Here is a 12,615-nt window from a genome sequence, read left to right as displayed (position 1 = left end):
CACATATTTTCAGTGCGATGCTAGGGGTGCAGAAAAAGTCACACTGCTTTGACAATGCCAGAGAGGAGGTGTTTCTTGGGTGAGTACTTCTTACTGTATGGGAACTCCAATAAACCATTCTAGGTGGGACTATATGCTTTTAATCATCCCCTTCACATTAATCCAGATGCTCAGCCTGACAAGAAAACTCATTACTGAATCCCACGCTAATAGCCAAACACATTTTATAGCCACAGATTTCCCAGAGCTCTGCAAAGGATTAATCTCCTAACGCTGTCCTCTTCCAGTTCTGTGCCCAAGCTCTTAACAATTGTCAATAGGAAGCATTAGAGTTAAAAAAAAAAAAAAAATTCCTGCAGTCTCTTTTGCTGCCTTCCAGAGGGGAGGAGTTGCGGGGATCTCAGTCAGTGGCAAGCCAAAGTCATCCTATTAGTGCTGTGTTTTCCAGCTGAGTGACAGGGAATAACTGGCAGTGAGTGTTCAGATCCACCCTGAAGCCTGGGGCAGGAATGAGGAGGAGGAGAAACCAGACACAGCCACAGATCCATCCCACACACACACACAGCCCTGCCTTTCTATGCAAAATGCTTCTGACTCTTCCCTGCTCTAGTCAGCAAAGGGAGAACTGAAAAACTGAAGACCCATGTGAGAGGCAGTGTGGATCCCTGGGCCATGAATGACACTACACCTCAGCATCTGGTGCATCCCATGACTGCTGCCCCTGGAAGACTCTGTGGCTGGAGGATTCTGCTTCAGGTCTCTTTTCTCCTTGTAGGTGTTCTTTGAAGAGGAGGCCTGGAACCAACCTTTGCCTTTGTGGTGAAGCTCAATTTATAGCCATCAGCAGCAAGATGCGTTGAAGAAGACAAATATTTATTTTCTAAATTACACAGATACTGCTGTAAAGGCCTATTGGGAAACACCCAGCCAGGCAGCCAGCTGTTACCATCTTAAGGATGAAATAAGCATTTTGTTTTCTGAAAGATGGATTTTTCCCCAGTCCACTACTGACAGATGTATTTAGTAACAAGGCCTCGTCGTAAAGTTGGACCTGAGTTGGAGATTTAAGGAAATTCCAGAGAATATGCAAAGTTGGGAGGCCTGGTATTGAATGGACGTTTGAAGAAGGGGCTTGAGTCGTCCTTATAACTAAATAACTGCAGGTTCTCCTATAAAGAGTGAAACAATCCTGAATTCTCTGGAGCACAGAAGACAAAGCTTTTGGAAGAGGGTCAACTTCTGGGAGTGTAGAGTCTACTGAACCATGAGCCGCAATGGGGTGTCTTCATCGGTGGCCATCAAGGAGGGTGACCTGGAGAAACGCAGTGACAGCTTCCTCCAGCTGTGGAAGAAGCGAAGGTGCGTGTTGACCGCGGAGGGTCTTCACTTCTACACAGACCCTCGAAAAAGAGGCAAGGCCAAGGTGCTGCGATTTGACTCCTTAGCCAAGTTGGAGTGCGTGGAGAGGAAAGGGGAGCGTGTCTACTTCACGCTGGTGACAATGGAAGGGCAGGAGATTGACTTCCGCTGCAGGGAGCGCAGCCGCTGGAACGCTGAGATCACGCTGGCCCTGGTGGGTTTCCAAAACAGGAGGGCCGTGCAAGAGCTCAGGGCGCGCAAGGAGCATCAGGCCAGGGACATGGGGGATCGTCTAAGGAGCTGGGGTCCGTGACTACCCCACAATCAGTGAGTGAATAAAAGGTATTGAGTTTATCTTTTTTCCTTTAAATGAGACATTTGCAAATAACAAGAATATTTCTGGGAACATAGGAGAATTCACAGGTACAATGCATTGTATGTGAGGCACAATAACACATTTGGTGTTAATCCCTTTTCTCCCAGAGCGGTTAGCAACGTAGTGAAAGGTTTCAGGTCCTCGCTCATCCATCAACGCAAGTGTATGATGCTCCTTTCTTTCATTAGAATTTGAATCATTTTGCATTTCGAATGCAATGTCCCAATTACACTTTGAGTTGCACACACTATTTTTACATAACGAAGCGTGAATGGGGAAACTAATCCTTATTAGTTTACCAGCTGATTGTGCTGTGCTGATTATCTCCTATGTGCAATTCCCACTAATGGTATTACAGTGGCAATGTATTTTAAAGCATGTTACATACTATCTAATATCTGAGTTTCCAGGTTTTCTTCATGGCTGTTCCCAAAGGCTTTGTAGGTATCGGTTGCCAAGATGATTCTGGTGTCAGTGACCCCTGGATGTTAGATCAGGGGTGGCCAACTCCAGTCCTCAAGCACAACCAACAGGTCAGGTTTTAAGAATATCACTGCTTCAGCAAAGGTGGCTCAGTCAACAACCGAACCACTGATTGAGCCACCTGTGCTGAAGCACGGATATCCTTAAAACATGACCTGCTGGTGGCCCTTGAGAACTGGAGTTGTCCACTCCTGGTTTGGATGATTTAAACCCTTTCACTGCCAGAGCGGCCTGCAATGCATTTACAGCAAACTGCAAAGTGTCAGGTCGCTAGCTTCCCACACAGCTTCTTCCTGCAGCCAAACGCTGCAGGAAGAAGCTGGCAATAAGGGTTTACTTAATAAGGTCTCCTGGCTTCAAAATGAAGGCAGAACCAGAGCAAAAGGCAGTACCAGGTCAATGAGAAGGAACTGTAATTAAAACAATTAGCGACTTACTGTACGTACTAAGCATCACAAAATTGGCGTCTTAAACTTTATTTCAATTGTGCCTGTGTGTGCTTTTGTACTAAGTTCAAATTTCTGCGTCACCAGCATGTTTCTTATTTATTTTGACGCACAGAAATGGCGTGCGCTGGGCGCACAGATGTTAATACCTGTAGTTTGTAATAAAAAAGAATATTCATGCGCACCACAAAATCGATTAAAAGCGCGTAAAAAAAAAAGTCAGCCAAGTTCAATTTGGTGTAAATGCTAATAACTCTATTAATGGTCTTAGCACAGAAAGAATTTGCAACAAACATGTAGCAACAAAAAAATGTCCGTTGATGCAGCATGGAAGCTTCATTGTATTGGTTATCAGAACGGGCCATTTTCACAGTATGGCTATTATAATTAGTATTTACTAATACTAGTTGTAAATAAATAAAATACACATCATTCTGTTTTAATTGGAATTGTATCAACCAGGTATTCAACATGAGGAATGCGTCAAAAAGAACTCAAACGCCAAATAATGCCGACTTTTATACACGACGGACATTTTAAGAAGCCTTGTATTAGTTCGTAGCACTGATATTTTTTGACGCAACCTCAATTTGAGAAAATAGTACATTAGTAGAGTTTTTTCCTTTGATAAAACTGGGGCAATTCTTTAGCGCTGAATATGTCCCAGTTTTGCAGCTTGGAGACTGTAACCCCCATAGTCCATCACGAATTTCTTTCCACCACAGTACAGATCAAAAAACATCTATCTGTAGGTCTCTCTCAGCTTCCCAAGGACTACTCCTATATAAGTGAGGGGTTTGTACATCAGGACGAGAGATAATGTCTTCAAACAGGTTCAAACGAGAGATAATGTCTTCAAACAGATAATGTCTTCAAACAGGCAACATTATTTGTGGTTTTTCTTCCTTCAATTGCGCCAGTTTTGCCAAATATTGCCTTTATTTCCCAAATTCCAGTGAACGTTCGCAAAAAATATCAATAAATGGCTCTATATCAAGGGCCACATTAACCTTTAATGCTTGACACCCTTTTTTTTTTTAGCAAAGTTTAACGTTTTTGCGACATTTTTCACTAAACAAATATATATTGAGTCTGTGAAAATTTCACACATCACTAATCCGGACATTATTAATATGTGCCTTTTTGCTTTAGCTTACTTCCTCTTCACACAGTAGCATGTTCTGCTAAACTAAACCCACAGAAAGGCATTTAACCCATGCACTGCTCTGGCCGCCAAAGGCTTTTACAACAAAGGAAAAAAACGAGTTATACTGTAGCTATTTCCATCATTGGTATCCAGTTCTGTGTCTTGGTCCTTTGCTCTGCATTGTGAAACTAGTTTTTTCCTACATAAGACAAAATCTTTCTTCACTCACTTTTTTTACTCGCTATATATATATATATATTTTCTGCCATATTTTGTGTGTGAGCAAAATTGTTTCTAAAATGCAAAATGTTAACGTGGAACATTGTAAAAGAGTTTTTGCACCCCCGAAGGGTAGCGCCAACGTGAATGCAAGACCGCAGTACGACAATATGAATGATGCATGTTTCGGTGTATCACAAGGTTAATTACGTACAATAGTTCAGAGAAATCAAGCCCTGCTATTGGTCAGCCAGCTGCGTGTGACTAGGCTTTTAAAACAATCCTTTGAAGCTGTCAACACATTATAAAGCATCAATCATTTTCAAGTGGTTCATTCAGCCGCTGAAGGATGGGCCATGTTTTACAATGCATCGCTGTCCCCCTCAACTCCAGTCCTCAAGTCTCCACAACAGGTCAGGTTTTCAGGATATCCCAGCCTCAGCCAGGTGGCTCAATCAGTCAGTGCTTCAGCACAGGTGACAGTCTTCGATTGAGCCTCTGATTGAGCCACTTGTGCTGAAGCTGGGATATCCAGAAATCCTGACCAGTTGGGGGTGGCGGGGGCTTGAGGATTGGAGTTGAACACCACTGCTCTAAGGCTGCGCTTATAGTGCCTGGCGACAGCGACGCGACGTCGCTCAGAAACAAATACATGAACTCCGTCGCAAGCGCTTATAGTAAGCGCGACGGCGACGGAGCGACCAAAAATTTTGAAGCCGGGTAAATTTGATTTTTTAGAAACAGTCGCCACATGTGACTGTCTCTAAACCAATCAAATTGTGCGGCCCGCCCCTTTTAGTGATGTCACTGGCCTTGTCGCCAGCGACGTCGCTAAAAATCAAATTACAACTTTCGCCAATGGCGACGGGTGACATCATCGGTTGCATCGCCATCGCCAGCACTATAAGCACGGCCTACAGCAGGGGTGCACAAGATTTTTAAAGGGGGGCGCGGCGGTTGCAGAGGCCCCGCGCTCTTCCCCAATGCATTTAAATGAAATGCCGGGGGATCACGTGAGGCCTCTGCAACTTCACTTACCTCGTTTCCGGCGACATTTTGCCATGGCAACACGGCGTCAAATGACACCACGGGGCCACGTGATGTCACATTGCCATGGCAACGTGACGCCACATGACCCTGCGGCGTAATTTGACGCCAGAGACATGGTAAGGAGGGGGGCGCGAGCAGGGGGGGGAGTGCAGACAGGGGGGCAAGTTTGCACACCCCTGCTCTAAGGCACCACTGTGGTTTGGTGGTAATAATGGAGCATAGGATGTGCCTCATTTATATAATAGCCAAGACAAGGTAAGACAGTGACTCATCGCCCTTGGTAATATACTCAAGGACAGGGCAGCGTCTATATCCATAATGACCAAATCTTTAGCCTGCTCGCTGTAACCTTCAGGCTACACAGATGCTTGGGGAGTGCAGCCTGCCAGTAATGACTTTAGCCTTCATCTGATCACTGGCTGCTTAGCACCTGTTTCTGCCACACAATGCCGCCGGTTTATTACGCTGTAATAAACTGTGCAATAAATCACCAGTCTGTCTGGCTGTAAAGATGCAGCCCAAGATATATATTTTTTAAAGTCACATTTTAATCTGTTGGTTGACAATTGCCTGCACATGTGGTTATGCCTTTCACCAGGGACCGTATACTTGTTATTTATACAGGAGCGCTCCATTCATATCTGCTTATACTGGTTGGGTTTCTAAGCCTACCAGAAAATGGCTGCAGTTTCTTGCTCAGAGAATAATAGTTTTGCTGTCTACGAACAACATGTACAGTATATTATATGATTTCTCAGAGGAAATATTCTTTTTAATGTGTGTATATCTATACACAATATTATATACGCTGACAGTGAATGCAAAGCTGCACATAGAAACTTGTACACAACAGTCCTTGCCAGTCTAGTTCTGGGAGAGAAAGTAAGTCACTTGCATAAGGTATGTATGTATGTATGTCTTTATTTATATAGCGCCATTAATGTACATAGCGCTTCACAGCAGTAATATACAAGACAATCATATACAGAACAAATAATACAAATAACACCTTTTGTGTTGAATTGCTTCAGACAAAAGTACCATTTATGAAAAGGAGTCCCTGCTCCAAAGAGCTTACAATCTAATTGGTTGGTACAAAGAACGTACAGAGACAGTAGGTCACAAGAAGCTGACACTGGGTTGAGACCCAAGGGTGCCCTTCACCCGTATATACCATTGGGTTTCAGTCACAGAGCCACTGCCCATTAAACTTATATTTTTAGATTGTATAAAAGTATGTAAAAAATGACCTTACATTCTTCCTTTCTTGAATATATTTAATAATAATTTCACTTGAACATCCGTGATTTACAATGTAGACTATTTTAAATAGGGAGTCCACAGCACATCTTTTCGGGTAGTGTAGGGGGGCTCAACTCCAGTCCTCAAGCCCACCCTCCCCCAACAGGTCTGGTTTTCAGGATAGTCAAGCTTCAGTACAGGTGCCTCAATCAGGGGCTCAGTCATAGACTGATTGAGCCACCTTTGCTGAAGCAGGGGTATCCTGAAAACCTGACCTGTTGGGGGGCGGGGGCACGAGGACTTGAGTTGAGCGCCCCTTTTGTAGATTATTATACAATGCATCATTTACCTTCAAAAACATGTAGGAACCAGGCTCATGACTCCTGCATTTTCAGAGCCTGCACAAAAGGAGACAGGTGCCTATTATAACTGACATGTGTTTGCCTTCTTTTCTTATTACCAGCAGTAATAATAATTGCACCTCTGACACCTCCAGTGCAAAGTACCGAGTTGCTAACAGGTAGGGCATAGCAACAGGAGGCAGAATTCGCTGAGCTACATAGAAGTCTAGCCAGGAATGTCAGCTAATCAGCAGCTCCCACTGCGGTAGGAAGGTCTGGCTTTCACAAGGTCTCCCATTGAGAGCTGTCTCTGTTTCTGACCCAGAGGCAGGACAAGCCGGGACATGCCCTGTGTCAGAGCCAACACATCCAGTAACAACATACTGTATGCAATTAGTGCACGTTTAAACATTTATAAGCAGATTTTTCTTTTGACTATTGTTGAGCAGATATAATCAGTCCCTCAGTTGGCCACTGACTGTGACTGTTTAAGATGTAGCTGGGACAGTGTCTTTAAAGCAGGATGTCCTGCTGGGATTTTAACACACTCTTTTTCACGAGGGTGCTTTTTAACCTTTGCAGTGCCAGAGAGATGGCAGTTGTTTTGCTTGCCCCTTGGCCACAGAAGTAGTTAATACGCCTATTCATGATTCCTACAGTGGTCCCCCTCCCCATATAAATTGTATAGCATCACTATCAACTTCCTGGTACCCACATCTGTGAGGTTATTGGACAACTATTGATTTGTATCAATGACTGCATTGAGGTCTGTGATCCGGCTGATGCACAAAACCAATGCGACTCGCAACAATCCGTGAGCATTAAAACTGCAGTTCAGTCTTTATTTATTTATTTATTTATTTATTTACTTCAATAGTTTCATGTGTGCAATCTCTAATTACCTAAAGAACTGCATAGCTGCCGGTCAATTCGTTCTCCGTCTATTGATCGGCAAAGTTTGGCGACATCTTTAAATATGGGGAATGTAAATCGTTGATATAGGAACAAGCATGCTTGTTAAAATAGAATACAAGAAAATTGGTCTTTCAAAGTTGCAGGATATTGCCTGAACTGCAGCTTTAACAGGTCACAAGTCTCACATGTTGTTCTAAAATGGCTGCTGACTTCTCTTATAGATGTAAAGAAGAATTCCTGTTGATCAAATGCTTTTAAATATATATATAACACAATGCGTTAAATATTCTATAAATGATATTTTTGCTTGGTATCACCTTGAGCAGCTCCCAATGTCTATAGACCAGGGGCGTGCACGATTCTCTGCGGGGGGGCACGGCGGTTACAGAGGCCCCGCAGAGAATCTCTTTCCGCGCAGGGCCTCTGTAACTTCACTTAGGCCTCGGTCCCGCTGCGCTCGGTGGCGCGGGCGGCCACACGCGAGTTCCCCACCAGCAGGGGAATCCTGCGGAGCCGGTCCCGGTCCACCCTGGCTGCACAGCTTACTACACGCTGTGGCGCGTCAGCCGCTATGGGATACAAGAGAATGGTGTTCCCTAGCGTTGACGCGTCACGTGGTGTGGCTGTGAGCCAATGGGGAGGGGAGGCTTGAGGAGGAGGAGAGGCTTCGGGGAGCGGGGAGGAGTGTGGAGTGAAAGCGTGAGTGCCTGTCTGTATGTGTGTATGTGTGTGCCTGAGTGCGTGAGTGCCTGAGTGCGTGAGTGCCTGCCTCTGTGTGTGTGAGTGTGTGTGTGTGCCTGAGTGCGTGATTGCCTGCCTGTGTGTGTTGCTTTACTTACCCGAGCCGTGGAGGGAGGGGGGGAGAGTAGCGGGTCCCTCCGCTCAAGCCACGCCCCCCCTTCCGCTCCCTACAGACCACATATCGGTCTGTGTATGTCAGCGACCCGCCTGTCTGCAGTGCGGGCGTGCTGACTCTGGGAGCGGGGCCTTAGCCTTACCTTGGCTCAGGCGGCTTCTGGCGACGCGTCGCTATGGCAATGCAGTGTCAAATGACGCTGCGGGGGTCACGTGACACTACGTTCCTGTGACATCAGAGCCAAGGTGAGGAGTGGGGGGGGGGAGAGAGTCGGCAAGGGGGCGCCGGAGAAAAAGAATGCGCACTTCCAGTGTAGACATTGCTACATATTGTAGCACGCTCATTTTTAGGTTCAAATTTGACCACTTCTGCAAACAGGACACACTATACGTTGCGAATCTAAGGTCAACTATTTTTTTTAGGACATTGTAGCTATAAAACTGAGAGATAATTTCACTGCTGCCCAATAACCCCTTTGCTTCCACAACCACAAGGGGACTGCGACGCTTTGCAGAGCAATGTGTGTCAAATCAGCTTTATTGGCATGACGAAAGAACATTTCAGTCTCCCCTGGCAGCGTAGGGGTTAAGGATCAGTGCCCCTGTGTGGGTTGCTTGTTTAAAAATCTTAGCTCTAGTTTTGTTAACACTAATCCAGCTGTACTGCATTCTGAGCAAGCCTTGGTAATCACCCCTTCCATGACCAGACTGGCAAAAGTTAAAATGCAATAAACAAGCCCAGGCAGTGTTTATGAAATCCAGGGTAATGACTTTGACAAAGAGATCAAACAACTTGAGGATGAGCAGACATGTGACCTCCTAAACCAGGACCTTCCATTCCAAGCAGATTTAAAGGCACAAGAGCCGTTGTCGTAGAGTTGCAACCTCTGGGTGATTTGTGTGAAATGGTGCAATTTGCTCCAAAACACAGAAAAAAATATCCATCGGTGTAAATTTGCACTAGCGACATATGTAGAAGTGTGTTATATAGAAGTTTGTTATTTTTGCTTCTTACATTTGGCGTAGATGTTTTAGGAGTACAGGGTAACGTGGCGTTAACCTCTGCTTCTCAGATTGGGCGGATTTATTTAATGCAAAGAAAAAGAGAATGCGGCATCAATAATAGGCGCACATTTGCATACATCACATAATATTACACTATATACTCCTCAAGCTCTTCCTTTAACCACTCCCCAAAATTCTCACTGCCAGAAGTGACGAAAAATTGGAATCAAATCATCTTGATACATTTTATGTCTGGCTATTTAACCACCTGAAACCGACAATGGTGTGTTGTATATAGTGTGTATCTCTACACACTTGTAGACTCACAGCTTTTCATCATTTTGTATCATGTACACCAGGGCTCTACCTCGAGTTCTCCAAAGGGGCCAGATCAGAAACCGTGGACAAGCTTATTGTAATGTGTTTGTAGGTACAATACTTTTGAAGACTCAAATGATAAGATTTCATCATTTTACAAGCATAACATATGTACCATATATAATGATATTACCTTAACCTACATGGGAATTTCTGTGTGAAAAACTGCACTTAGCTACTTAAGGCCTCGGACATGGTAGCATTGACAGCGCTCAGCAGGAGTTTTTTTTCTGTCCCTGCATGAGCGTCAGCGTGCACGCTTGTGTGCCGGGTGGCGCGGAGGCGGGACGCGGGGCTAGCGCGCCACGTCACGGCGCCAACGTCACGGACTGCCATTGGCTTTTGGCAGTCACGTGACCGGCCCTGCGCTTCCCTCAGCGGGAAAACGTAAATTTCCCTGTCGGCTGCAATTCCACATGCCTCCGCACGCCTGCGGAAGTGCCGACTAAAGCCGTGCTGATAGGGATAATGTTTCCCCTCAGCACGGCTCAGCGTGCCTCAGCATGGTCTTTTTGACCATGGCCCTGGCCTTAGCAGCTAATACGAAATGATCAGGAGAGTCCAAGGGCCACTTCGAGGCCTGTCTCGGGCCACATTTGATCCAAGGCTCACTAGTTGAGGAGCCCTAATGTAGACGTTCCTTTAAAGGTATATTTTGTGCACCACCACCCAAAGAAGTAATAAACACAAATATAAGGAGAATATCAACACCAAACAACATTTAAATAAAATGTTATATATATATATATATATATTTTTTTTTTGTAAACTAAGACTCTTTTTTCCCCCTTGTGCAGATTTGTCAATCTCAGTGAAACAGACCAAACAGCTCTTCCCTTTTCTTCTTGCTTCTCTGGGATCTGCACAAATAGACCAGCCAACAAGTCCAAGGATGAGGAGACGACTCAGCTGGCAGATGATGGCACAGCTTGCACTCCGCAGGAGACATTGGTAGTGTCCTGATTAAAAGGCCGTTCTTTCATGAACTTGGAAATCTTCAACCTAATCTCCCATTGTAAGGAAAGACGATACATCCTTCACCTTTCTTACTTTCCATGAGTGACAGGATTAGGAGGGACTTTGACCACAACAAATACCTTTAAAAGGCAACCTGATAGTGGTCATAAACCTTCCAGAATCAAGACCAAACCATGGAACTGCTACATTTGGGTAATATTTGTGCCAGCCAAATATTTGATGAGGAAAGTTGCATTACATGTATGAGCTGTGTTATAGTATGCCAGATGGGCACTGTTGACTTCTGGGTACACTAATAGCTTTGAACCTTTGATAGTTACTCTTTGCTCTCCCCTTCTATTGACCACTGGAGCTGTAGTGAGGTTTGTGGCTTATATGTAATTTTTTTTTTAATGTGACTTTTAAATAAACAATGTATTCAGTGCTTGGTATTCCCACTACGTTTACAGTAACACACACACACACACACGATGAAATCAGAAAATGTGTTGGAGCAACATGGAGAAAAGAGGCTTGCAACCACAGTACGTGGATGATCATTGAGGAGGCCTTCATCCAGAAGTGGATGGACAAGGGCTGAAGATAATAAGGGGGGGTTGGGGGGGGGGGGGTGTTATTCCTGCAGTCAAATTGCATTGAACTAAAAAAAATGAACTAAAACTCTTGCTTATAAGAAAGTTGAGAAAAAGCACAGTACATTGCATTGTTGGCTTAAACAACAAACAAATAGCCAAAATTCAAACCAGACTAACCTGTGCTGGAGATAAGATAACCTCAAGTTCAGTTTGAACTCGTTGTCTAAAGGAAACATGCTTAAATTTAATCCAGCTGCGTAATTTTTTTTGTTTCATTACCAAAAGATACCCTGGCAAACTTCCGAATTTGCAGTAAAGAAACCAATCTGGTACCAAAATCTGCCAAATTTCAACCTGATCCAGTTTATGTATCAAAATGTTATAAGCATTTGAAATTAGGATGCAAGCAGAAATAGCTGGTTTACAATTCACTATATCAGCATATCTGGGAAAGGCATACACATTTAAAAATACAGTTTACTACAAATATACCAATAGTGTAAGGGTACTGGATCAAAATCTAAACACCTGGAACCGTGAAATCCAACACCAAGAAAGGTTACATTGCAAGTTCGGCTGTGATTTTCAATGTTCCACAGATATCAAGTTTCTCTCATTGGTGATTGAGTCTAATTTATTCCACGCATACTCTCTGTTGTACTCATTCCAAGCCTCAATGTCCTTGCAGTTGTGTGGACTCACTTAAAAAATGAGATATTCATAACATATTGGTTGTGGAACCCTAAATCTCACATGTGGATGTTTCAGCTTTGGCACGCAATGCATGGGGTATTATAGCCCCCGACAGCAAAAGACTGACAGTTCTAAAATGCTTAAGTGGTTCTCAACGCCAGTCCACCAGAACTCCCAAAAGGTCAGGTGTTAAGGCTATCCCTGCTTCAGCACAGGTGGTTCAACTCAAATTACTGAGTTTAGATATATAAGCTTAGTTCAAAGCATGTTCCAGAGAAAATGCTTGATAATTCAGGAGATACATGAAAGGGTTTTAGTGACTACTATTTACAACTGCAGAGGGTACTCTTAACATTATAAATCACCACCAAAATAATCGAATATTGCTGTCTGTACAGCAAATAAAAATATCACTTGTGAGCACAGTCACGTTTCAGACAGGTCTGCAACTCCACTTTTCAACATTATCTCTTAGCACAGGGGTGCGCAAACTTTTGCTTCTGCGCCCCCCTGCAATGTGTCCTTTGGTGCTCGAGCCACCCCCCCCCCTTCA

The 12,615-nt window shown here is 44.2% G+C and overlaps 1 protein-coding gene across 1 annotated transcript; it reads left to right on the top strand.

The window, feature by feature from the left end:
- Positions 1 to 427: 427 nt before the first annotated feature.
- On the top strand, positions 428 to 11,218 carry LOC142497645 (pleckstrin homology-like domain family A member 2). Its single transcript, XM_075605716.1, has 2 exons — positions 428 to 1,701; positions 10,614 to 11,218. Exon 1 carries the CDS (start codon positions 1,265 to 1,267, stop codon positions 1,670 to 1,672), a length of 408 nt encoding a protein of 135 aa, XP_075461831.1. The 5' UTR covers positions 428 to 1,264; the 3' UTR covers positions 1,673 to 1,701; positions 10,614 to 11,218.
- Positions 11,219 to 12,615: the final 1,397 nt, after the last annotated feature.

The sequence above is a fragment of the Ascaphus truei genome, chromosome 6 (genome assembly GCF_040206685.1).
Source record: "Ascaphus truei isolate aAscTru1 chromosome 6, aAscTru1.hap1, whole genome shotgun sequence".
Taxonomy (NCBI): Eukaryota; Metazoa; Chordata; class Amphibia; order Anura; family Ascaphidae; genus Ascaphus; species Ascaphus truei.
Note: the sequence above shows the minus strand (reverse complement) of the source record. Positions and strands in the feature narration are given on the sequence as shown.